General features: G+C 47.4%; 1 protein-coding gene across 2 annotated transcripts in view; it reads right to left on the bottom strand.

The window, feature by feature from the left end:
* Nucleotides 1–10,737: 10,737 nt before the first annotated feature.
* Nucleotides 10,738–27,556, bottom strand: part of asph (aspartate beta-hydroxylase) — a 29,678-nt gene continuing 12,859 nt past the window's right edge. Inside the window, exons 3-13 of one of the 2 annotated variants that reach the window (XM_084446794.1) lie at nucleotides 27,189–27,257; nucleotides 21,060–21,134; nucleotides 19,363–19,431; nucleotides 19,061–19,119; nucleotides 17,080–17,926; nucleotides 16,465–16,515; nucleotides 16,231–16,245; nucleotides 15,962–16,000; nucleotides 15,645–15,683; nucleotides 15,454–15,498; nucleotides 10,738–13,636 (exon numbers count right to left, since the gene is read on the bottom strand). In XM_084446794.1, coding sequence (XP_084302920.1) covers nucleotides 13,629–13,636; nucleotides 15,454–15,498; nucleotides 15,645–15,683; nucleotides 15,962–16,000; nucleotides 16,231–16,245; nucleotides 16,465–16,515; nucleotides 17,080–17,926; nucleotides 19,061–19,119; nucleotides 19,363–19,431; nucleotides 21,060–21,134; nucleotides 27,189–27,257 — 1,316 coding nt within the window. In that variant the 3' untranslated portion in view covers nucleotides 10,738–13,628. The remainder of the gene's footprint in view (nucleotides 13,637–15,453; nucleotides 15,499–15,644; nucleotides 15,684–15,961; nucleotides 16,001–16,230; nucleotides 16,246–16,464; nucleotides 16,516–17,079; nucleotides 17,927–19,060; nucleotides 19,120–19,362; nucleotides 19,432–21,059; nucleotides 21,135–27,188; nucleotides 27,258–27,556) is intronic. The other variant, XM_084446795.1, reaches the window with a different exon arrangement.

Here is a 27,556-nt window from a genome sequence, read left to right on the forward strand (position 1 = left end):
ACGTACAGTATGTGTGTGTGGTACAGATTGTGTGTGTGCCTGTATGTGCGCACTAGAAAGTGTGCACAGTGTGTTCGTGCATGCACAACGGTGTGTGTTGTACAATGTGTGTATGCGTGCTCTAGACTGTCATTATACTGTGTGTGTCTTCCTGTGTGTGTGTGTGAAGTTGAGCGGACAGCGCGCAGGGGGGGGGATTGGGGGCTGGTGGTCCTGTGACTGACGCCTCTCCTAATCAGGCTCTCAGGGTGAAGTGGGACGTAAAATCCCCTGCCTTCCCAGCATGCACTCTGTCTGGGAGGACTGGGTGGTGGGGGCGCGTCCCAATACTCAGTGGCCTCCTCACCTACGTGATCTAAAGACACCGGCCCCATTGTTATTCTCTAATAGTGCAACCTTCCGAGAAGAAATCACAGATTTGTAGATCTTTTTACAGGAGGTGCTGCCTAATTTGTTGTAATCTTTTAGAATGAGTCGTTCACAGCAGAGCACTTGAAGACGAGGCAGGAAGCAGAGCCGAACCACAGGTTCAACCTTCCTGCCTACCGGAGACCACACACCACCTCTCCACTAACGCTGGAGAAACATCCACCTCTCCACTAACGCTGGAGAAACATCCACCTCTTCACTAACGCTGGAGAAACATCCACCTCTTCACTAACACTAGAGAAACATCCACCTCTTCACTAACACTAGAGAAACATCCACCTCTTCACTAACACTAGAGAAACATCCACCTCTTCACTAACACTAGAGAAACATCCACCTCTTCACTAACGCTGGAGAAACATCCACCTCTTCACTAACACTAGAGAAACATCCACCTCTTCACTAACACTAGAGAAACATCCACCTCTTCACTAACACTGGAGAAACATCCACCTCTTCACTAACACTGGAGAAACATCCACCTCTTCACTAACGCTGGAGAAACATCCACCTCTTCACTAACACTAGAGAAACATCCACCTCTTCACTAACACTAGAGAAACATCCACCTCTTCACTAACACTGGAGAAACATCCACCTCTTCACTAACACTGGAGAAACATCCACCTCTTCACTAACGCTAGAGAAACATCCACCTCTTCACTAACACTAGAGAAACATCCACCTCTTCACTAACACTAGAGAAACATCCACCTCTTCACTAACACTAGAGAAACATCCACCTCTTCACTAACACTGGAGAAACATCCACCTCTTCACTAACACTAGAGAAACATCCACCTCTTCACTAACACTGGAGAAACATCCACCTCTTCACTAACACTAGAGAAACATCCACCTCTTCACTAACACTAGAGAAACATCCACCTCTTCACTAACACTAGAGAAACATCCACCTCTTCACTAACGCTGGAGAAACATCCACCTCTTCACTAACGCTGGAGAAACATCCACCTCTTCACTAACACTGGAGAAACATCCACCTCTTCACTAACACTAGAGAAACATCCACCTCTTCACTAACACTGGAGAAACATCCACCTCTTCACTAACGCTGGAGAAACATCCACCTCTTCACTAACACTAGAGAAACATCCACCTCTTCACTAACGCTGGAGAAACATCCACCTCTTCACTAACACTGGAGAAACATCCACCTCTTCACTAACACTAGAGAAACATCCACCTCTTCACTAACACTAGAGAAACATCTACCTCTTCACTAACACTAGAGAAACATCCACCTCTTCACTAACGCTGGAGAAACATCCACCTCTTCACTAACACTGGAGAAACATCCACCTCTTCACTAACACTAGAGAAACATCCACCTCTTCACTAACACTGGAGAAACATCCACCTCTTCACTAACGCTGGAGAAACATCCACCTCTTCACTAACACTGGAGAAACATCCACCTCTTCACTAACACTGGAGAAACATCCACCTCTTCACTAACACTAGAGAAACATCCACCTCTTCACTAACACTAGAGAAACATCCACCTCTTCACTAACACTAGAGAAACATCCACCTCTTCACTAACACTAGAGAAACATCCACCTCTTCACTAACACTGGAGAAACATCCACCTCTTCACTAACACTAGAGAAACATCCACCTCTTCACTAACACTGGAGAAACATCCACCTCTTCACTAACACTAGAGAAACATCCACCTCTTCACTAACACTAGAGAAACATCCACCTCTTCACTAACACTAGAGAAACATCCACCTCTTCACTAACACTAGAGAAACATCCACCTCTTCACTAACACTAGAGAAACATCCACCTCTTCACTAACACTAGAGAAACATCCACCTCTTCACTAACACTAGAGAAACATCCACCTCTTCACTAACACTAGAGAAACATCCACCTCTTCACTAACACTAGAGAAACACAAGTAAAAGGCATCCGTCCTCCAATCCTTTAAAGAAACAGCTCGTCTGATATGACTGCATGGCCTGTTTAATACCCAGACAGATTAATAAACCCAGTTTAGGATTTATCCGCCAACGCTGGGATTTTCTGACGGAGAATCTCCATTGACATTGTTTCTTGGAGGACGAGGATTAATCTGTGTCCAGGAAATCGACTTGATATTCCTTCTTTCCAGCCCAATTCCCTCTCAGACTGTTCTATTATGTTGGGTCAGTGAGCACCTACAGTAGGGAGAGCAGGAAGGATGTGTTTGATCAGTATTGGGATGCCCCCCGTGGCTGTCGTCTGATTGGCTGGCTGGCGGGGCCAGTGGGGCGGGGCTAATCCTGGTAGAGTGCCCATAATGATCTAATCACTGGGACGCTGCTGATAACACTAGTCTGTCACAGGTCTTCTCCAGCAAGTCCTCCGGTCTGTATGATGGCCCACACACACACACACACACACACACACACACACACACACACACACACACACACACACACACACACACACACACACACACACACACACAGCGTCTACTCCATGTTGTAGGCTAGTCTGCTATACTAGCCAGTAAAACGAGGGTGTAGCAGTCTGTGGCTTGCAGTGAAACAACATTGATCAGTTAATCATTTACCAAAAGAAGCAGGCGTTAGATGTTTGCAACGTCCTTTTGTGTATTTATCAATAAACTTAGCATTGAACATGAACATTTGAATGTCATTTGCATGTTTTATTGGGCAGACTGTTAGGAGAGTCTTGTGTGTGTGAGTCTAGAGAGACTGATCACCCAGAGCTCTCATCAGTTCAGTCACGTTAGTCAGAGTGACTTGTGTCCCTGTGCCAAGGCTCGCTAGGTGGCTTCGTAGTTGAGTAGCTGACAAGGCCAGCCGGCTCAGATGGATCCCAGACCCAGTCGACCCCCCCCCCCCCCGACCCCCCCAGAGCTGGGTCCTCTCAGACCAGACCGACCCCCCCCCGACCCCCCCAGAGCTGGGTCCTCTCAGCCCAGACCGACCCCCCCCTGACCCCCCCAGAGCTGAGGCCTCTCAGCCCAGACCGACAGTTGGCCGCTTGTTGACATGGGCCAGACCGTTCACTCCCCCCCTTGGACGTGTCACTTCCTGCTCCGGTCGCCATGGCGGCCAGGACTCCGCTCTGCGCAGATAACGAGCCATCTGCGGTCGCCGTGGCGACCCGGGGCCTCGGCGTCGCGGCGACGTGATTGATGGCGGTAGCCGGGGCTGGAGGCGGAGGTTAGAAGCAGAGGGAGGGGGGGGGGGGGCAGAGAGAAGAGACATAAGGCGGGGGAGGAGGGGAGGGAGAGGAGGTGAAGTGCAGAAGAAGGAGAGAGGGGGGAGGAGGGGAGGGAGAGGAGGGAGAGGAGGTGAAGTGTAGAAGGAGGAGAGAGGGGGGAGGGAGGGGAGGTTAAGTGCAGAAGGAGGAGAGAGGGGGGAGGAGGGGAGGGAGGGGGAGTTAGGGGGGAGGAGGTAAAGTGCAGAAGGAGGAGGGGGGAGGAGGAGGGGGGCAGATGTCCTTCTCTTCACCTGAGGGGATTTAAAAGTGTCACATGCTCTCGCGCCGTCCGTTTCCCCGGGAGACGGATGTGTGGCGCGTGACATTGAGGGCGAGAGGCGGAGCATCAATCGCCCACCGCATGATGAGAGTCACACTGAGAGCGCCGCTCCTGTCACTGAACACACACACACACACACACCTCTATCACACACACACACACACACACACACACACACACACCTCTCTATCACACACACACACACACCTCTATCACGCACACACACACCTCTCTATCACACACACACACACACCTCTCTATCACACACACACACACACACACCTCTCTATCACACACACACCTCTCTATCACACACCCACACACACCTCCTTATCACACACACACACACATCTCTATCACGCACACACACACACACACACCTCTATAACACACACACACACACCTCTATCACGCACACACACACACACACCTCTATCACACACACACACACACCTCTATCACACACACACACACACACCTCTATCACGCACACACACCTCTTTATCACACACACACACACACACACACCTCTATCACACACACACCTCTATCACGCACACACACACCTCTCTATCACACACACACACACACACACTCCTCTCTATCACACACACACACACACCTCCTTATCACACACACACACACACATCTATATCACGCACACACACACCTCTATCACACACACACACCTCTCTATCACACACACACACACACACACACCTCTCTATCACACACACACACCTCTCTATCACACACACACACCTCTCGATCACACACACACACCTCTCTATCACACACACACCTCTCACTAAGAGATGCACACCCGCCTCACACACAGGGAGCATGCTAAGCACATCTAAACACACACACAATAACACACACACTCATAACAACACACACACACACACACACTCATAACAACACACATTCACCCACCCTTACACTCAGCGACAGACACTTGGATGCAGCTACACACACACACACATACACACACCAAATCCTCCTCCCACCTAGCAACATTCATGCAAGAGTGGCCTTCCACACACACACACACACACAGCCCAGTAGGACCCTGCTGAGGAAACCAGTCTCCTACCCAACCCCCCAGATCTGAGGTCAGTTTGGTGACAGCCCTGCTGTGTGGGTCAGGTAGAGATCAGTGGCGGTCCAGCTGAGCCCAGACCAGCGCCTCAGGGCAGAGGAGGAAAGCTCGGTTTCCCAACGGACCAGGAGAGAATGAGAGGGAGTGTGTGTGTTCCCTGAGGCTCTGGGGCCCAGGAGAGACCAGGTATTTACCAGAGAGGTGTCTCCAAACACAGCTGGAGAGACCAAAGAGAACATCTATAGATGAGCCCCCCTTCCCCTCAGCCCTGGGCCCAGAGAGAGATCTACCACTGTGAAAGAGAGACCTACCACTGTGAAACCTGAATGCCATCATCACATGCCACACTGAATCTTCCTTCTGGCTTCTACTGTAAAGGGCTCAACTAGGACTGGAGGGTCTGGATGCTATTCAATCAAAACCATTCACCGCGGATCAGGAATCAGCTGTAGAAATAACACAAAATCCAGAGAGATGTAATGTCTGTTGTTTTTTCTTAAGTATATTTATTGATTTTCACAAGGTCCAACATTCAAGTAAACAAAAGTAATGAGACCACAAAATGTACCCTTTTTCCAAACACACCCCAAACCCAGAACTTCCTCCCCACACACAGATACAAGACAGAACAGAAAAAAAACAGAGTAAACACACAACAACAACAACAACAACAACCAAACGGAAGGCTGAAACAACTATGTTATACGTGACGGGAAATCCGACATACTGGTGTTTGTTCTGTTTTTGTCAGAGAGACGAGAATTTCCCAGTGCTCATCTGATCAATAACCATATGCATCGGTTCTTAGCTCCCATAACCGGGAGGTGAAGTACGGGGGTCCCATCAGAGCCCGGCTGCAATAACTCACAGTCAAATCAAGTCGTCGTGGCGACACTGCTACCGTGGCGACGGCGGAGGGAGCGACATCCGGGGCGACGGAATTAAAGAGGCGGGGCCGTGAAATACGAGCTGAGTGTTCTAGAGGCATCCATCTCCCGCGGGGGAGGGCTTCATCACACACACACACACACACACACACACACACACACACACACACACACACACACCCTGCCCCCGACCCATCCCACAGGCCTATCATATCCCTTAATGTCTCTGTCATCAATTATTTCATCCTGACAGAGAGCATCGATTGGCTAGAGATGGGGAAGGATGGATGGATGGATGGACAAATAGAGGGATGGATGGACAGAGGGATGGATGGAGAGATGACAGAGATGTGTACTGTGTCTCAGCTAACTGACTAACTGGTTGATTACTGAGGACTGTTGCCGAGGCTGATTCATCTTGATGACGGGTGTAATCTTTGAACAACAGTGTGCTGATTATCACATCGATTCACCAGCAGCTGGTCTGGACAGTGTGATAACACGCCTTATTAGTTTACACTGGTCCACCAGGCTAGACACACCCAGCACTGGGCATGAACAGGCCCAGAACCAGGCTAGTACAACCCCAGGACCGGGCTAGAACAGACCCAGCACCAGGCTAGTACAGGACCAGGAGTGGGCTAGAACAGACCCAACACCAGGCTAGACCAGGCCCAGCATCAGGCTAGAACAGGCCCAGAACCAGGCTAGTACAGGACCAGGACTGGGCTAGAACAGACCCAGCACCAGGCTAGTACAGGACCAGGAGTGGGCTAGAACAGACCCAACACCAGGCTAGAACAGGCCCAGAACCAGGCTAGTACAGGACCAGGACTGGGCTAGAACAGGCCCAGAACCAGGCTAGTACAGGACCAGGACTGGGCTAAAACAGACTCAACACCAGGCCCAGAACCAGGCAAGAACTGTAATTGCAAGTTAACTGTTAAACTGAAATTTCAGTCTCACCAGTGTGATACCCACACCATTTGTCCCTTTCTGTTTTCCTACCGTTCTTCTTCAGTTTATTATTTTACAAACTTGTGTGAACTACTTTGTAGTTTGTTCTCATAAGACCAATACTATTTCTGTGTGACATCACTTCCCTATCCTGATCGTCATGCTTGACGTCACTTCCTTTCCCACGTTATAAAATATCACTCCCTCGTCCCATTCACCACTCTAAGCGTGAGAACCACATCTCCGTTCAGAGTCCGCTTTGCAAAACGTAACATCAGAAAAAACCTATTGTCTCTGTTTGAACCCAGCTTGAATCGACCACTCAGCATTTTTTTGAAATCTACCTAAAACCAAGTAAGAATTTCATCCATAGAACAGACCCAGGACCAGGCTAGAACAGGCCCAGAACCGAACTAGCACAGACCCAGCATCAGGCTAGAAAGACCCAGGTCCAGGCTAGAACAGGCCCAGAACCGAACTAGGACAGACCCAGAACCAGGCCTTTTTTGTATTGCCACTAGTCAGTTGTTCACACACCTGCATGGCGATCATAGCGAGTGAACAACATAAGCTACTAGCTAGTAACCAGAGACAACACACACACACACACACACACACAGGTCTGCATGCATGGACATGCATCAACACTAACTGGCTGACTCCTGTGTCAGTATTCACAAGCACACGCTCGCATAAACACAGAGAAACAGAGAGAGGGAGGGAGGGAAAGAGAGAGGGAGGGAGGGAGGGAGGGAGGGAAAGAGAGAGGGAGGGAGGGAGGGAAAGAGAGAGGGAGGGAGGGAGAGAGGGAGAGAGGGAAAGAGAGAGGGAGGGACGGAGGGAAAGAGAGAGGGAGGGAGGGAGAGAGAGAGGGAGGGAAAGAGAGAGGGAGGGAGGGAGGGAAAGAGAGAGGGAGGGAGGGAGAGAGAGAGGGAGAGATTCCTTTCTGTGTTATCTTCCTCTCCGTCTGTCCAACCCCCACCTCTCCTCCCAGTCCTCAGATAGTTGCTAGAGGGCTGGATAGTTGTGCTGATTGTTTAGCTGCCATATTTACTGACCCCCCCCACCCCTTCCCCACTCAACTCTCACACCACACCAACACACTCTCTCTCTCTCTCTCTCTCTCTCTTTCAAACACGCACACACACTCTTTACACCACAAAGACCGTAGGCCCTGGGGGGCCGCCGTCTTCACACTAGGATCCCTCTCAGACTCGCGTCGCCATTAGGGAGAGGACAGGGGACAATAGTGGCGAGCAGAGGACGCACGGGGGCGGAGCTTGAGTGTCTGAGCGTGACAGAGAGAGGGCGACGACGTGCGTGAGCGAGAGAGTGAGTGGGCTGAAGAGAGAGCAGAGTGAGAGATGGAGGGAGAGGAGGTGGAAAAGTGTGTGTGTGTGTGTGTGTGTGTGTGTGTGTGTGTGTGTGTGAGAGAGTGTGAGTGTGTCTCTGTCTAGTTGCTATCTCCCGCTGCTCGCCTTTTCACCATGCTGACTAATGACCTATCCCCTCCCCCCCTCCATCCTCCCCTCCCCCCCCCGGACCCTCATCGACCCCTCCCTCCCGCCATCCTCCCCTCCCCCAGCCTCCGAGGACCGCTAGGCAGGGGGGAGGGGAGAGAGAGAGAGAAAGAGAGGGGGGGGGGGGGGGTGACCGCCATCACAGGTCTTCAGATTAACCGCATCACTGCATAACACAAAAGAGCCCCCTGCCAGAGCCCTCCCCCCCTCCCTCCCCTCCGGAGCTACTGAGGGGGTGAGCAACGAGGGGGCGGAGCCGTGATGTCACAAGGACAGAATGCTAGTGGCCTCTTTGGAAGACGTGTTGCTGCTCTTCTCTTGTCTCTCTTCCCCTCCTCCTCCTCCTGTCCGTCTCCTCCTCGCTCTGGAACCTTCCGGCCTTCATTTCCAGAGCGTAGCCTGCGTCCTTCCCTCCATCCTTCTCTCTCTCCCTCTCTGGGCTGAGACTTGTTGCTTTCCTCTCCTCTCGACAGACTTGTTGCTCTTTTCTCTTCCCACAAAAAGAGCAGTTTGTCTCCGTTCCTCTCTGCTCTCCTTCACGCCGCTTGCAGTGAACCGTTCTTCTCTCCTCCGTTAAAGCGCACCGCGTCCCTCTCCCTCCCTCCGCCTGGTTAAATAGGCGACTCTCCTCTTTAGGAGAACAGGGTGGGTCTGTAGCCAGCAGGGCCCTCGCTTCCTCTGCCTACCGACTGGAAGAGTGGGCTGTCCGTCAGTCTTAGTAACATAACAGCACCATAGTCTTCTGGTGAAACCACCTCAGACTTATTTGAGGTTTCTCCATATTACATTCGTCGGTTATCTCAGTTTCAACTTCATGACAAATTAACAGAATGGTAGAAAATCTTCAATTTAGCCTAAAAACATGGTGACGTTTCCATCACAAAGATCTCGATCAGACCTCCTCTCAAGTTGATTCAACACAAAACTAGGCTACTGTCCACTATGAGCCATAGCCTATATTATTCAGACATATCAAATTAGCGTTTAGCAGACGGGCCTGAAGCTCCATCCGGGAACGCTGTGGTTGTGGTCACGTTGAGGAGGAAACACGATCCCTGGCCAAAAGGTTAGTTGTCTGCTCCAATGCAGGCGGGACCAGAAACGTGAACCCTTTTTCTCGGTGAATATTTGTTTTTGATTCTGTTGTTCGCCGTAATACATGTAGACAGACAGGTAAACATTCTACTCCGTGTTCCTCTGAACGCTCTTATTTATGTCATTCTGTAACTCAACCCATCTTCTCCACGGACAGCCATTTTATAAAGGCACTGTAGAACGGTCCTATCCGGGCCTGCTCTGGAGTAGGCGTAGATATGCCGAGTATTTATTTTTGGTTTTTATAAGGCTATTACAAAAATCTGTTTAAAACATTGACTAAATTTTCCAAAAACATTGACTATATTTCCAAAAAGTAAGGCCTACAAAATGAGAAAGCATAAGCCTATTAACCCCAAAATTTGGAATGGAACCAGACACTTTCTTTTTAAACATTGAAATTGATAAAACAGGTGAGGCGCGTTGCAATCGTAGCCTATAGCTACTTCGATCAAAATAAATAATAAAATTGCATTCCTGCTCTACGGATAATCTCAGAACTCCACGTGCACCAGTCTGTCTACGTAGGCAGAAACAGGCAAGCTGTATGTAGCTCCTCACTGGTCTGGCCTTAGGCAGGACTGCCCCCTGGAGGTAAGAACAAGTAACAACATGTAGACGTGTGTGGCATGCCAACTGTACAACGGTAGCCACAGAGACCAGTATGGTAGATTGCGGTCTTCTTATAATTAATATGAAAATCCCAGATTAATGGTTCTCAATGCCAGCGCCTCAACCGACTAATTAACGTTCTGACTCGTGATTAAGAGCCAGGAATCAATTCATGTTTGATTTAATGTCTCTCTCCTTGAGCATGGAATCTTACTTGGCATTATTAGATAATCACAGCTGTTCGTTTGGGCCCAGAATTAAATGGTCAGATAGACTGGATTGAAAAATGTCAGACCACTTCCAACCGCACATATTTAATATTGTTTCCTAATATGCTTTTTAATATGCTTCCCAATACAGTTCTGAACTAATGATTAAGGCTTTAAGGTTTTATACTGCCTGTAACTGATCTCTCAAGTGAGCAATTCAAAGCAGAAATGCTTAATATTTCAGAAATATTAGAACAATAATCTTAATTGTTTTGTTGTACTGTATCCACTGCAGTATACCACATAGGCTATGGAACATACAGTATAACATGAATAACAATGTTATAATTCCAGGATTTTAGTCCTTATTCATTTATGGATTGTAATAAAGAGTCCATGCTGTTGTCCCAAATCTTTATTGCAGCCCGCGAACAGAACATTTACAAACTGAGTTTTCCAAACCTCCATTACAGTCCATTATTTCACAATAATTTAAACCTGGCAGTCTATACAGTAAGTTACCATGTAAACCTCTAACATGGTTTTAGTGTGTAAAACCTCTGTTCATACGTGACCTGCAATAAAACATAAACCCTTTTTGAGATTGGTGTGATGTTTTCTTGTATTGCTGGTTGTGTGATCATGTCTCTCCCTTGGAGTTGAGTCCATCTTGAACAGCCAAGCGCCCACCTGTCACATATGGCTTTGAAAAAGTTAACTTTTTATATTATTTTTTTTTACAATTAAAAATGTTTCTCCTAAAAAGTGTCTTCCTTTAAAAATCTATAACAGATCTATCTTGTAAAGTTTGTTATATGTAAAATTAACACCACGTTAAAAATTCACATTGACTTCAAAAGTGTTAGGGAGTAGAAAAGACCCACTATGGTGTAGAAAATAAGACAAAGGATGTAGGACATCTAAATCACAACCGTTTAAATGTTTCTGATACAACCGTTGTTGGTATTTGTTTTATTCCCCAGACAAGAAGGGCATGGCAGTGTGTTCTATCCAGGCGTGGAGGGATACAGAGGTCTACACAGTACACCCTCTTCTTCTCTGATGTAAAAACTGAGCAATTTCAGAAAATGTTGTAATAGTAAACCCACTTCCTCACTCACCACTGCACCACACTGTCTATCACATATTATTATAACCACAATGTACAGAGCTACAATGAAAATTCAAAACATAAAACACACATATGAATCCACCCAAGAGTTTACGTAGGAGCTGGGACACAAGATTAAAACACACCACAACTTGAGTTTCCTTCAAAAAAAAAAAAGAAAAAAAAAGAAAAAAGAACTACAATCCTTTCTTATTTCCTTCTCTCCTGTCTTGTGTCCAGACCGAGAGTAGGAGCTAGCATGGTCCTCGTAGTTAGAACAAGACATAAACAACAAGGACAACAACATCAATAGTCAGACGGCAGCTAGAGTGAAGTTAGGTGTCGCTGACGGACAATAAGAGTGAGCAGGTTCACACTGGTCACATCCCTTCTAGATCAACTAGAGCGTTGCTCTCTGGTCAGATGCTCCGGGGGGGAGGGGGGCCTTGCTGGAGTCACGGGAGGAGCGGGCTGCACTTGTCACATGCAACGGGACAACAGGAAGTGGTCTGGCGGGGTTCAGCCAAACCTGGCAGACGATTGGTTCATGAGCCTTGGTTCCTATTGGTCAAGGAGCACTCCATCCTGGGCCATGGGCAGATGGTATGTATAGAGGGGCGGAAGTGGAGCTGTACATTTCTACAAGGAGGATGAACCAAAGCTCATGAACGCTGCCGAAAAATAGACCCATTTTCACAATTACTAATATCCCGTCAGACCGTGTGTGTGTGTGCGCATATATGACTATGGGAGCAAATTATGCAGAGGGACCTGAAAACAAGCAAACAAACAAACACACACACACACACACCGTACAGCAGTCTGGAGTGGCTGCTTAGCCTGGAGACAGACAAGGTCAGGTCAGGTCAAGCTGGGTCACACCAGCACCTTTGAGAGCCCAGTTTAGGCCAAAAACAACCATTTTAAAGGTTAACAGACCCTACTTTTCTGTCCCCGGGTAAAAAATACAGCTACTGTATCTGTGGAGGTCCCAGAGCGTTGGGATGACAGCTGACTCCCTCTGAGAGTGAACTCCCTCGTCTCTGTTCAAATAGTCACAGAAGCAGAGAAAGAAACATCCTAAAGATCAGTATGCTGCACCAGCCTGTCTTGTGTTCAACTCGCCTTTTCTTGGAATGAAAATAATGTGTTCCCCCGTTGATCCTAGCAAATACAAAACAGGTGTCCACGGTTCTGGCTGTGGTGTATAACCTGTCTGAGGTTCTGCTGGGAGGTTCCACCACATATATAGAGGTACTAGAGGTCGGAACAAGCCAAGAAAACGAGCAACGTGAGTCTAAACAACAACACAATGGGAACTACGGCTCAAACAGGGATTGTTCTGCAAAGCGATGTCTATACACACACACACACACACGCGCGCGCAAACATACACACAACACACCTCGTGGTGTACACAGACACACACTCTCACTCACACATCACCTGACTACTGTCGGAGTTCATTAGCCAGCATCACTTCTCCCTCGCTATGCAACATCCTGTAGTGTCGACTCAATATATATCAGTAATAAAAACCTCAAGTGAAATAGCCGCGAAAGATCAGTGCAGCTTTGCATAGTATCTTCACATTGAAACAAAAACAGGCCGTCCATTTTAGCTTCTGACCAGCGCGTCAACAGGGTGGGTCCGGCACCCGCCCGCCGATGAAGACCAGTCAGAGATGTGAAGATGTGAGACCAGCAAAGCGACATGTACCTCTGCTGGTTAAACACAGGGAAGGATGCAACAACCTACATTCTAGCTAGCAAAACGCTACCCTCACAGAATAGCTATCTAGTTAAAACCTGAAGAGGAATTCATTTTCTTTGCTATAACAGGAAAATGGGAATTGTCTTTTTTTAACTAAAGAAATGAAAAACAAAAGTATTGAACAAAAAATAAAAAATAAAACAAAATGAAAAGGGTAAAGAGAAAATTAAAAGGTAAAGAGAAAAATAAACTTGTCCAACAAAAGTCAAGAACAGTGAGTTTTACAGTAAAAGAAAACGCTAAAGGTATTTTTCATAGTGTGTGAGTGTGAGAATGGAGGAACAGACGAATGTCACGGCGACGCTAGTCGTTTTCTGGTGGTGGGGGAGGCGCGTTCTGTTCTGCACGCGCTCAGTGGGGTGCGATGAGGGCCGGTCCGCCTCGCTACCTCGACGACGACGCAGACTCTACGTTTCTATGGAAACCACAAACAATGAAAAATGACAATCATTGGTTAGTGAATTGTACAATACAGCATCAACGAGGTGTCCAATCAGCTTGATGCCATCATATCAGGACAAAGTCTAATGTTGCTAGCAGGTTTGTGAAAATTCAGTTTCCCAAGATGAGAGCTTATTGTGGTAGCTATGGTAACAAGTTCAAGTTTCAAGTTTGTATATGATTAAAAAAAAAAAAAATATATATATATATATATATATCATCAATAAATTATTAGAGTCAGAGCCAAATCCAATAAAGGAAAAGATGAGGATGCCTAGCGACAGCAGCCGCCTGGCACGGTCTGTCAATCAATTGATGACATCAGTTGATTGATAGTTCTCCTGACCACACCCACACAATCTGGGTGAATCTTTATAGTGGGAAATGTGGGCTTAGAAAAATATGTTTTAAAATACTTTTAAACGGCTGAATAATACAAAAAGTATGCACACTTGTTTTGTTGTTGCCTAAAGACAACTGTCACATTCAACCACCATATTACTCTAAGCAGAGCTAAAGTTACTCCATCTTGGATAAACATCATATCAGATAATTAAGTGATTCAAGGATGATTAAAAAATGCATGACGGGTGCACATAGAACCATTTGTAAGAATAAAAGAACCCTCTGAAAAAAGATTCTATATAGAACCCTAAGGTTCCTAATAGAACCCCATTCAACTCTGTAAGATGCTACTTGGAACCCCAGAGGGTTCTTTCTCGCCTGAAAAGGGTTCTGTATGGAACCTGTTTTCACAGCGTTATTCTATTGTTACAAATGGTTCTTTGTTTTTTAGAGTTAGTCTTGTTGAAACACAGTAATAACTCATCACTGTTATCACTTGTATGGAGTCACTCAGAGCCATTTTAGAAGTTGCATTTCCTCTGTTCACCACAAGGGGCAGCATTACACTATGAGCAGCACTCGGACAGACTCCATTACACGCATCAAGTGGAAGTCCCTAAACTCACCTTGCAACTAAAAGGTCAATCCACCATTATTTACACTACATCGTGCTTATATAGGTGTTAAAATACAGCTCCCAATACCAAGGACATTGTAGAAAATAGATTTTCTATCTATAGTATGCTGTGGTGTTGAGAATTCAAATGCCAAATAACTAATCAAACTCTGGCCTTTCTCAGAGCTCAGACCGCTGCATGTGGCGACCGTGAGAGAAAGAACATACGTGTGACAGTAAAGCACACGTCATCCCACAGGGGCCAGGGCCTCGCGTGTGGAAGCGCATGCTAGCAGCCGGTCACGTGTGTTCTGCCTAGCACAGGTATATCTTATCATTTACATACAGAGAGCAGTGGGAACAGCCCAAAGGTCAGAGTGCAGCCGAGACTGGAGAGACACGTTGACTTAGATTAGCACACTGCAGCCATGCGACGACTGCATGCATTACTGCACAGCACTGGGGGACTATGTTAGTGTGTTACTATTGTAGGACTATTGGGCCTGTTTTGTGTGTAATATGTTGTGCATCTTGTGTAATATGTTGGGCCTGTTTTATGTGTAATGTGTTGTGTATCTTATAGTCAACCAACTCTTGTTTTAATCTGTCTGTTCCTTTTTGATGCATCCAGTTGGACCGGATCATTAGTGCAATGGCCGCCTCCTTGCGTGTCTCAGCAGAACAAGCTGCTGCCATCGATCAGCTTCGTTTAGTTTTGTGAAGAGTCAGCTGTGTTCTGAAACTGTTAATAATAATAATAATAATAATAATAATAATATCTCTATATCGTTACATCTGTTTGGTTTCGATTTTGTTCAACTCCTGTTTACCTGTTGGCTCATCCTGAATCTGTTCCTCTGTCTGGGCAAACTCTTCTGTAACACACACACACACACACAAACACACACACACACACACACGTTATGACACGTTTGGACTTAACAGACAGTGGAGAGAGCTGGAAGGATTATAGAAAAGCTGCCTGAATAAAACGTTTGATTTGTTCGTGATCATCGCCCACCTGTAAACTCCTCCTCTGGTTCATCTGCTGCTAACTCTTCTGGAACAGAGGAACAACACCGAGGTTAAAGAACAGTCAGAGAGAGGGAGGGAGAGAAATAAAGAGAGAGGGAGGGAGAGAGAGAGAAACAGAGAGGGAGAGAGGGAGAGAAATAAAGAGAGGGAGAGAGAGATAGAAACAGAGAGGGAGAGAGGGAGAAAAAGAGAGTAGAGACAAATTTTACACTCATAAATCTTCACGGTTGCAACATCTCAATATTCTTGCCATTCACTGACACAGTCGCTCATGTGCGTGCACACGCACACACTCACACCTACCTGCAGACGTTTCCTGCAGAACCTCCTCCTCTGGGACTTCTGTTGAAACAGAGCAGTCACATGGTCAGATGGCTCGAGGGTGAATCTGGTTGGTTAGCAACACTAGTCTGGGTTAACACTTCAGCTACTCCTGCTACTACTACCAATACTATAATAACATGAGTGATTATTATTATTTATTATTCATAAAACACGTTTCATACAAACTAGCACAAGAATAAAATATATAATAAAATCTTACTAATAGATAGTGTTATTTTAGAACTCACCTTCAGATTCTTCTTCTGCCACAGTGACGAAGAAGAGAAGAAAACATTAGACTGATATCCGATAATGATGATGATGATGAAGATGGCAGTGTACAACAGTAATACAAGCTGATGTGCCGTCTGGTAAATATACTGTAGGTTACACATGATCAGTACTTATGTTCCAACTTCGAGTCATTGTGTTGACTAATATACTACAGTATGGATAGGGTTAGGGTTGATCAATCGGCATACCTGCTTCCTGTTGTGACTCTTCTTCTTCCTCTGCTACTTCCTCTGGCTCCTCTGTGAAGCACAGGAAAGAGGAACATTGAAAAAGTGCATGTGACAGATATGTCACAAGCAAGATTGATTTAGAATCCATCCATTATTGAGAAGCCAGGTGAGTGCTAATAGACCAATCAGGAATCACTACACTGACAGGTGAGGATTGCAGGTTAATATTGTGGGGTGACTGTGGCTCAGGAGGTAGAGCGGGTCGTCAAATGGTTGTAGATGCCATTGTAAAGCACTTTGGATAAAATCGCTATAAGTGCAGTCCATTTACCACTTAATATGAAGATCTGTGTATTTCCCAGCACTCCTGGATCAGGAGAGAAAGGCAGGAGATAGCCTGCCAAGGCTACCAGGCTATTACCAGATATTATCTTATCTCACACACTCTTACAATGCCTCACCAAGTGCACCCTCAGAGAAAAGCTGATATTCAGAAACTCACCAAGACAGCTAAATTAAGCCAGCTAGTAGCAAGGAGGATAGCATTAGCCAGCTACCAAGCAAGCTAACCTTAGCAAGCGAGCTAACATTCGCCATCTAGCAAGATGGTGGTTCTCGGCAGAGGATCCTTACCCTCCTCAACGGGTGCAGCCTCCTCTTCCTCTGCTGCCTCTTCCTCTGCTGCCTCTTCCTCTGCTGCCTCTTCCTCTGCTGCCTCTTCCTCTGCTGCCTCTTCCTCTGCTACCTCTTCCTCTGCTACCTCTTCCTCTGCTACCTCTTCTGCTGCTGCTGCCTCTTCCTCCACAGCCTCCACTTCGGGAGCGGCCTCCTCCTCAACTGCCTCTTCCTCGACCACTTCCTCCTCCACTGGTGCAGCCTCTTCAACAGGTGCTGCTTCCTCAGCCATCTCTGTGAGGGCCTCCTCGATCACTTCCTCCTCAGCAGATGCAGCCTCCTCCACAGTCTCCTCCTCGACTGGGGCCGCCTCCTCCTCGACTGGGGCCGCCTCCTCCTCGACTGGGGCCGCCTCCTCCTCGACTGGGGCCGCCTCCTCCTCGACTGGGGCCGCCTCCTCCTCGACTGGGGCCGCCTCCTCCTCGACTGGGGCCGCCTCCTCCTCGACTGGGGCTGCCTCCTCCTCGACTGGGGCTGCCTCCTCCTCGACTGGGGCTGCCTCCTCCTCGACTGGAGCTGCCTCCTCCTCGACTGGAGCTGCCTCTTCTTCTGCTGCTGCCTCCTCAGCCACGACCTCCTCCACAGGTGCAGCTTCCTCTACAGTCTCCTCCTCAACAGGAGCTGCCTCCTCCTCAACAGGAGCCGCCTCCTCTTCGACTGGAGCTGCCTCCTCCTCCACAGGAGCCGCCTCCTCCTCCACAGGAGCTGCCTCCTCCTCCACAGGAGCTGCCTCCTCCTCAGCCACCTCCTCCGCCACAGCCTCTGGCTCCTCCTCCTCCAGAATCTCTGGGTCCTCCTCGATCACCTGAGAATGACACAACAGGAATGATGCCGTTAAAAGAGTCAGCTAGCGAAACAACAGTAACAACTTATTTCATTTAATAAAGCTGTCCATCTGGAGCTGATAAAGAGTTAAAGGGATACTCTTTACTATAAAGAGAGAAACCACTGCGGATCTCCACACAGAACACATCTCTTCCGCCATCTTGGTTCACACACCCTCTGGAACTTAGTATTCAGCCAAGCATCCAGAGGTCGCTGCGGGTGTGTAGTAGGCTACATGACAGCAAGCATTTGTATCTTACCCATGTGGTGTTGCCTGAAATGGTGGCTATGTAAGTTTGCCTTCAAGAGAAAAAACTAAACGAGTTGTAAAATGATTTGGGGCGATAATATCTCTAGCTAGCTACATAAAGTAACTAGCTTTATGTCCTGCCACAGTCTTATAATGAGCCAAAATATGTTTATTTCACTCCCAGTCAAAAAATTATGTAATGTTAATTTTCGTTATGTTCTGCTCCATTCATGTATGCTAAAAATGTTAGCAATCAGAAAAATAGTTTCTGAGAAAGATAGGCCTCAAAAGAAGAAAACAAACCTGTTTCAAACTATTTATCTACGTTGACATTATTTCCTCAAGCAGGTTGGTACAAATTGTATAACTAGGTATCTAAAAGGGTCATTTTGAGTTTAAAAAAAATCAGTAGTTATGTTGTACTGGAGCTAACGAAACCTACGATAGCCATGCTACTGCTAGCCTATTGTTAGCAATGCTAACTTGATCACTTGCTAATAATAGGCTAGCATGCTACGTTTGAAGATAGGGCTGTGCTAAGCTAATGTTATATTATCTACTGATCAATAGTTGGTTGTTGAATAGCCTACTGTTGAAACAGAGTTGTAGCCTTAATATACCCGCTGAGTTTGCTGTATGGGTCACCGATTTAATCACTGATATTTAGATATTGATTATTATAACGTGCAGAACAACAGGCATATAATGGTGCATTTTGAATGGGCACTTTGCACTAGTTCACCTAAATTTCAGGATTTCCCTCATCACACCACCTAGTTATTGCTGTTAAAAAAAACAATCCTTTTCCAAGAGAGAAATAGGCCGGAACTAGAACTGATCAAGCATATGTGATGAAGCACTCACCTCTGGTGCTTCCTCCTCTTCCTCAACAGGCTCCGGCTCCACCACCTCTGGTTCGGGCTCTGGGAGGCACAGACAAGTGGTCGGTTACATAAGAACGTTTGAACATAATGTTGACACTCAAACCATGGGCAGTTGCAACTGTTGGAACATTAAAAAAAACAAAAAACATTTCAGTTAGTTGTTTCTTGTGCTCTCTCTCAATCTTTCCCTCTCTGTCACGTACACAAAGATACACACACGCATGCACACACACACACACGTGATTACCTACTCACAGACGCACAGAGAACACGCACACACACCTGGTGGGGGCTGGGCTGCCTCCTCTGCTTCTGTGGCCTCGATCACTTCCTCAACAACAGGCTCAGGAACTGTGGGGGAGAGAGGGAGGGGGAGGAGAGAGAGAAGAGGGGGAGGGAGGGAGGGAGGAGAGAGAGAAGAGGGGGAGGGAGGGAGGAGAGAGAGAAGAGAGGGGGGGAGAGAGGAGGAGGAGAGAGAGAAGAGGGGGAGGGAGGGGGAGGAGAGAGAGAAGAGGGGGGGGAGAGAAGAGGGGGAGGGAGGAGGAGGAAAGAGAGACGGGGGAGGAGGAGGATGAGAAGAGGGGGGGGAAGAGGGCGAGGGGGGGGAGGTGGAGGAGAATGAGAGGCGGAAGAGGAAGGGGGGAGAAAGAATACGGGAAGGAGGGGGGGCACAATATAAACGATTAGCTACTTAATTTCAGACATGATATAATATTCCACACTGTTTTAAGGTATGGGTCCTGTATCCACAGCAGGGACAGTTGTGACGTCTCTCTATGGGCAAACAGCCGAGTGTAGAGCTGTAGTAGTGAGCAGATGGGAGTGGTGGAATGACGTCAGGAGTCACTCCCCATCTGTCACCGCACTCTCAAAACTCACCTAGTCCAACAGAACCAGGATCCGCCTCCCTTGGTACTCTGGCACTTTGGCTTTAGCACTAAATTATGCGCTGTCACTCGTTTAGAGGGGAGAGGTACTTGTGATTGTGGTGAGTAGTAGTACACCGACTACCTACGTTAAATGCAATTATTGCAAGTCGCTTTGGATAAAAGCGTCTGCTAGATGACTGTTATGTAATGGATGTGCAGTGTGTGTTTACACAGTTCAGGCAGGTGTATAGCAACACCATCTTATCTGGGCCTGGATAGGTGAAGGCAATAGAGCCATCCTCCGCTTAGCCAAAAGTAGACCTCTCTGGGAAATATGGCTAGCCTCTCAGCCAATAACAGGCCTTTCTGGGGAACATGGCTAGCCTCTCAGCCTATTAGCATGCCTGTTTGGGGCACATGCTAGGCTCTACCCATGGCAAACATGCACACTGTCACACACTGTCTTCATGGACAGAGTTTAATGGTTAACTACTGATCTAGATATAGGAGCAGAAAACCAAACAAAAAAGTTTATTCACTGTGGTCTGTCTGACACACACACACACACACACACACACACACACACACACACACACACACACACACACACACACACACACACACACACACACACACACACACACACACACACACACACACACACACACACACACACACACACACACACACACACACACACACACACACACACACACACACACACACACACACACACAATCCCTTAAGAGTGAATCTGCTTTAAGAGTTCTTAAAAGACCTGCCCTTAAGCCCAACCAGCCTTTCAAACGCATGTTTATCAGCAATTAGATGGTGGTGACATGAATAAAACCATATAAACAGTAGACAACACAGGCTGATATTTAAGTCGGCGTATCAGTATCAGAATGGTCGGGTCCGATGCACCAGTGTAGCTGTGTTGGTGTTAGCTTGGGCCCTCGGGCGCTCTACACGCAGGCTCCGCTGGCAGCTTCTCCCCTGTGTGTGTGTGTGTTCCTCAAGGGTTTGCTATTCGTAAACAAGTACTCCAGTCTCTTTACACTGTACTATACGTACGTGTGTGTGTGTGTGTGTGTCGTGTGTGTGTGTTACCTTCTACGGGGGCCGCGGGCGGCTCCTCGGGGGTGACGTCTCTCGTGATGACGACGGTGGCCTTCTCTTTCAGTCCTGAAGGGGTTTACATGCCACGCACACGGTTGAGGTTGGCACGGCAACACATGATGCTTAGGAAAACACGCCTTAGTGACAGGCTTCACATGGTACCAGTATGTAGCTAGCACCTATGTAGGCATGTTTATTAGCATACTACATCAATAAACAATTTACATGTCTATTCTATGAGATTATACCCTTTTCTGTACACTACCAACATGGTTTATTCTGTTTACATGGCATTGGTGTGAAAAGGCTAAATGTCATTCATAAATAAGGACATGAATGAAAACAACACATTCCAAGAGACTGAATTGGGTTTACTTTTGCTCTTTGACTCTTTTAACCAACATGTCCGTGTTCTATTTGGTTCTGGGGTGCAGTGTCATAGTGAGGTGTCTAGTCCATAGAAAGGTAGAGTGTGAGGATAGATAAAGAGTGAGGAAAAGAGAAGAAAAGAAAGGAGTCTGTGCCAAGTTGAGGAGGCTGGAGAGAGATGGCACACTCGAGGAACCTCTGCAGTTCATCAAACCCCTGACTCCAGTCAAACGTTCCCTTAAAACACCGCACCTAATGGGTCAAACACTTATCTGTGTATAGTACCGATGGCTCTGGCTGGACGATGACAGACGAAGGCACTTTAATTCAGGAAACTGTCAAGGGTACAGCAACTTTATTAACAAAGGACACAGAAACACCCAGATGATCTTCTAGACTGACCCTCATCCGTTTGTCCGGTTTCTCCTTCGCTGTGCAGTACAGTCACTGCCTCTCTACTGGTCTGAAGAGTAACACCTAGTCAAAGCTCTCTAATCTAATCAAATCTATTCTCAAAATTAGCCCAAAGTAAACCAAAGCTCCATTCCACACCTGAAGGAGTTCTAAGATGATAGCACCTTGCTGGTCACTCCTCGCATCCTCTCCTTATCCTAAATTCTCTGTTAAACCTCTCAAGTCGGGAGGAATTACGTACGACCACACTGGGGGCTCTCTATACACTGGCTGAGGTGACCACACCTTCCCTGATGGAGGGGTTTCCTACTGCCGCTGGCAGGGTCTGGTCACTGGAGACCTCTCACTCGGGGAGGGAGGGGTTTCCTGGACCTTTATGTTCCTAGGCCACCACAAGGAACGTAGGAGAAGGAAGCGTCAGACACGTGACCCCAGAGTTCCTGACTCCATTTTGTTTGCTCCGGTACGGTGGTGGTTCCAGACAGAATGTGAAATTACGTATTTTGAGGCTTCCTTCTTTTTGCGTTCCTTGGGTCACATGGGGGGTGTTCACTGACATCATCAGTATGTTGGATCTGACATCACTTCCTGCTGCCCTTATCGGATTTGTCGGCCTTGGCCTTTTTAGTAGCCTTGGAAGCTTCTTTACTTTTGACCTTTTCGTCTTTCTCCGGCTTCTGTCCCTCCCGCTCTCCATCTTTCCCTCCCTTATCCTTCTCTGCCATTTTCCCCTCCTTCTCCCCTCCCTTCTTGGCTTTCTTCCCCTCTTTCTCGCTCTCCTCCGCCTCCTTCCCCTCTTTCTCCTTCTTCAATCTCTCCATGGCCTTCTCCATCTCCTCCTTCTCAATCTTCTCCTCCTCCTCTTTCAGCCTGGCCTCCACTCTCTCCCTGGCCTTGGCTGCCAGCTCGTCACTCTTCATTCCCAGCGACTTCTCTGCTTCCTCCTTGGCCAGGAGGTTCCTCACCTCCGCCAGCGCTAACTTGGCGATCTTCTTGGCCTCCACGCGCTCGTGGATGAGGGCCAGCTGCTGCTTCAGAGCCTCGCGCAGCTTCCAGCCCACGTCTTTGGTAAGGACGTTCTCTGGGGCTGGGGGAGGATGGGGGGGAGGGCGGGGACACCGTTGAGGGGGTTTGGTTCACCCACGCAGGCAGCGAGGCGCCAGGCGGGGCAAGCAGGGGGATGGGGGTCAGAACGCCATGCCGCTAGGGTCACATGGTGAGTATGCTGAAGACCACACAGCTGGTGATTAGTACCGAAGAGATCCGGGTTGGTCATGACTAAAGCACTGGGGAGATCGGTCTTGGAGGCCTCCCAGAACAGGGACGGGTTAGAGACGCATGACGTTCCATTCGTTAGCGTTCTACAACTGAAACCGGGCCAGAATGATCAGATCATCCTCATCTCACTGGCTTAATGCCCGTTATGACAGTTATGACAAGCATTAGGGAAACATTTAGAGCAACAGGGATGTCGTTGTCCAAATCTAGACATAAATCACTATGGCAAGGCGAATAATTCCAGTATTCAATATATACCATAAATCTAATACAGCATGCAGCTACGTAGTACAACATCAAAATACCACAATAACTTATAACTCAAGATTAGGCTAGTTGAGACCTAAAGGATGTTTAGCGACCCACTGCACACTCAACCTACAGCGTTGCTCATGCTTGATACCTTTCTTGGCTTCTCTGCTGGTAACATCCCCAGGCTTGTCATCTGATGTTTCAGGAAACAGATAACAGTTACATTAGCTCATTGGCAAGACGGCTCAGTCCAATATAAACAACAGAAGGAGGAAGTACTGCCCACATACAGCGCAGAGCAGAGCTGAAGAGACGCGTAATGAGCACAACTGCCACGCAAGCACAACTGGCCGTAGTTTTGTAGTTATACCGTCTGCATTTGCATTTATAGCCAGTGAAGCCAGGCAGACTGCCCAGCAGACAGAAACACAGATGTAAACAAATGTGTTGGTGCACTTCCTGACACAAGGTCGCAGCTAGGGCATGATATCAACTGGACTAAAGAGCTGTGAGCCAAAGAGTTGAAAGTGCAACAGACTAGTCTGGCAACCAAGGTAAATGTCCACTTGGATGACATGGCAAAGCTAGCAAGCACCTCTTTACAGACAAGATGGTGACAGACTTGGGTAGAAGAAGAGCGTGTACTAACTAGCAGACAAGCTAAGGAGTTTTCTCAGTGTGAACCCTCTCGAACCGGATGGTACGCCTCTGGGCAGAACAAGGTTCCTTGCTTTTCTCACCCTTAAAAACGGGCGGACTGGTTTGAGTGGAGAGAGAGAGAAAACAGAGAAAACCACTGAGAGAAATGTCAGAAGCTGTAATATTCTCGGCTTAGATGATGCGACGGTGGTAGATCGGGTACCTATGTGTTTCAAATCCCTCCGAGCAGATCGTCTGAAAATATTGCTCATGGGAAAACGCTGATCTGAGGTTGATCAAACAGGGACAGGGAGTTAGACTGGCACCAGTCGGCCATCTTCAATGTGACACAAACCAATGTACAGCAGTCATTACAATCAACAAAATGATTTTTCCAAATGTCCATGCCACATGCCTAAAAGCTCAGTTATACATGCATCCACGCAATAACAACTGCATGAGGCTTATCCGACCGAGTTGGGAGCTAAACCCTTGAGGCCTTCATCTTAATAATGGTAGAAGTAGGAGTAGGGGGGTCAGAAGGTGCAGTATGCTGTTCTCTTCAATGCCATGCTGAGTACTTGTCTGACAAGAGTAACTTGTGAAGCAGAACTACCCAGTGTGATGATGTCTACTTATGATGGTAGAAGCCCATGCTGAATACTTGTGCAGTTAACAGGCTGTTTCCTTGGTCTATTACGTGGTGCAAATGACCAGATAGCTGGACCAAAGGGAGTGAGGAATCGTTAGCGCCGTGGCTGAAAGGTCAACAGAACACCGGCCACATTCTCCTTTCACGCCTCAGACAGAGGCCAGCAGGAGGCTCAAGTGTGTGCCCATTTTATCGACATGACTCTGGAGTCTTTGAAGGACAAATAACTTGGCCTTAAGTCAACAAATACGAGAAAAAATCTGAATCTTTTTTATTGTGAATGATATATGGATGAGGGAAATAAACGTTATGAGAAACTGACAAACTAACCTAAATAACGTTACGATTAAAACCCATAAACATGGAGCATGAAAACAGATCCTAGGATGAGATGATATGAGATACATATCAACCTAGAGACAATAAATAATCACCTTCAAACAACAATCTATCATCTAACAATGTACTATTAACCATCAAGCAAAAATGAGAAAAGGTATTAAAAGTATAAATAGATTTCCTGCCCCAAGGTCGAACACGTTTCATGGTCGAGATTCTAGGACATGCAGGCATTTGGTCAGAATCGGAGACAGCCGTGTCCCAGGACAACTGTTCGATTGCAAAAGTCAGTCGTCGTTTTGTGTATACAGGCAACAGTTTTGTGCAGTGCAAGAGTGCAGGCCTTAGGACAGCGTCATTCATGCCGTCTGGGTCTTTTTTTTTTTAAAAGGCTCTGATATTCCTGAAGAAGGCATCGATGGTGTTCATCCCACCGGTGGGAAAATCTTCCATCTTGAGGGCATCCATGTCTCCTTCTCCAGAGTCGTCCAGGTGTTCAACCAGGGAGTGGCAACTATTTAACTGAAGCTTTCTCATCCAAGTCTCCTCAGGTAATGCAAGTAGAAGGTCTAAAAATAACTTGCGGGGATCCCCATTGTGCTTGTCAAGAGTGGCTATAGCTTCTGGTTGGCTACTGGTTGTGCAGGCCTACGATCACTATCTTTTGGCCCTGCCCCCTGTCAGTCTTGGCGGCAGAGCCCGCCCCCTCCTCATCATCATCCTCCGCTGCTCCCTCCTCATCCTCTATTGGCTCAAAGGGACTCAAGAGGCCATACAGGAAGGTGAAGAAGCCGTTAAACCAATCAGAACCCTCCTCGGCTAACCCATCCTCCTGAGACTCCTCCCCCTGACCTCCAGCACTGGTCAGGCCTACGCACAGAGGGAGAGGAAGAGGAGAGGAAGAGGAGAGGAGAGAGAGAGAACGAGGGAAGAAGGGTGGGGAGGAGAGACGGAGAAGGAAAAGTAAAAGAGAGGTAAAGGAGGAAAAAGAAAAAGAAAGCAGGGAGAGAGAGAGTAAAGAAGGAGAAAGGGAGAGGAGAGGAAAGGGTGCAAAGTTTTAAGCGAGGTTAGACAGCTAGGGACACTACCCTTAAGCTCTACATACTGTAGTTCTACAAGTAGCATGAAGCAGAGTTAGAGAGACAGAGAGAGAGAGAGAGAGAGAGAGAGAGTATAGCATAGAGTAGAGTTTAGCTTAGCATGGCTATGGAGTCGTTTAAAGAACAGTTTAGCGTAGCATGTAGCGAAGTTGAACATAAGAGTAAACGGGAGCATGCATGGGGAGCTTGCCACAGCCCATCTCACGGCGGGGTCAGACCGAAGCGCAGTCATTCGAGCGTTCACACCGCGAGCGTGTGAATAAAGTGCAGAGGAGCAGAATCGCTTGGCGGCCGGCGCGGAGAAATGCACTCCTGGTGTGAAGAGCCAGGCTCCTGCTCGCGTGAGAATAGGCGCTTTGCGCTGCTTCCGCATCCAGTCTGAGCCCGGCGCAAGATGGTCGCCTGAGAGGCCTTGCTGGAGAGCTGGGAGTAGCGGAGAAGACAGGACAGCTATGACAGGGACACCTTGATGGAGATAGCGCTAGATAGAAACACCCCAGCTGTACGATGAGTACCTCCTCCTCAGGTCAGTCAGAGGTATTCAAAAACAACTTGTTTTCTTGAAGATGAGCGACTTGGAGGTGAGCTGTCACGTCTAAGTCATTGTTCCAATTATAGTGCAGGCTGTTGTTATAGCATGTAGCTGTAAGAAGGCAGTGTGGTAGGCCTATGTGGTGCATGTCTACTGGTGAAATTTAGAGTGCTGCATGTCTAGGTAGGATACATGTTAGGTTTAGGGTGCTGTATAGGGTTTAGGGTGCTGTATGTGATCAGTTGTGTGGGCCTGAAATTCTACAGACAGTAAGGAGCTTGTGGTCACCTGGTCACACCATGCACATGCAAAACCCAGGAGAATTATCAATCGCTTCGGTTGTTTTCTTGGTTTGTGTTTCTGTAGAATTGGTGAATTTAACAAAAAAAAGCATTCTCTCATTGGAGAGATTGAGTCTACCCAGAACCAGTCATGCAGAAGGAAACCCAAATCACAATTATTCATGTATTCAAACACGCACACACACAGACATCCTGTGAATGATAACAATGATAACAGTTACAGTCTGAGAGAAATTAACTTGCCTAGCAGAATTTTAGCATCCTCCACATCGAAGTCGCCATCTCCGTCCGAATCGTAGGTAGCGAGTTTACCTAGTAAAGTAACCGTACATAGACTTTAGTTTAGCTAGCAAGTTAGCCTTGAGCTGTGGGTCAGTGAGATGGGGGAGGGGTGCAGTGGTGGGCAGTGAATTGGGTAATGGTGCCCTTGTGATGGTGGTGACTGGGGGGTTTGTCCACTATGTCAAGGGATCAACGTTGTTCTGCCGCTAAAATTATATGGTTAAACTGGCTTTTTTTTGCTAGCTTTTGGTTTATTTCGTGAATGTCACTACTTTCGACAATATCAGTAACATGAATACTCTCATCTGTTAACTGTTGTAATCCTCAGT

Source organism: Borostomias antarcticus, assembly GCF_949987555.1.
Source record: "Borostomias antarcticus genome assembly, chromosome: 12".
Lineage (NCBI taxonomy): Eukaryota > Metazoa > Chordata > Actinopteri > Stomiiformes > Stomiidae > Borostomias > Borostomias antarcticus.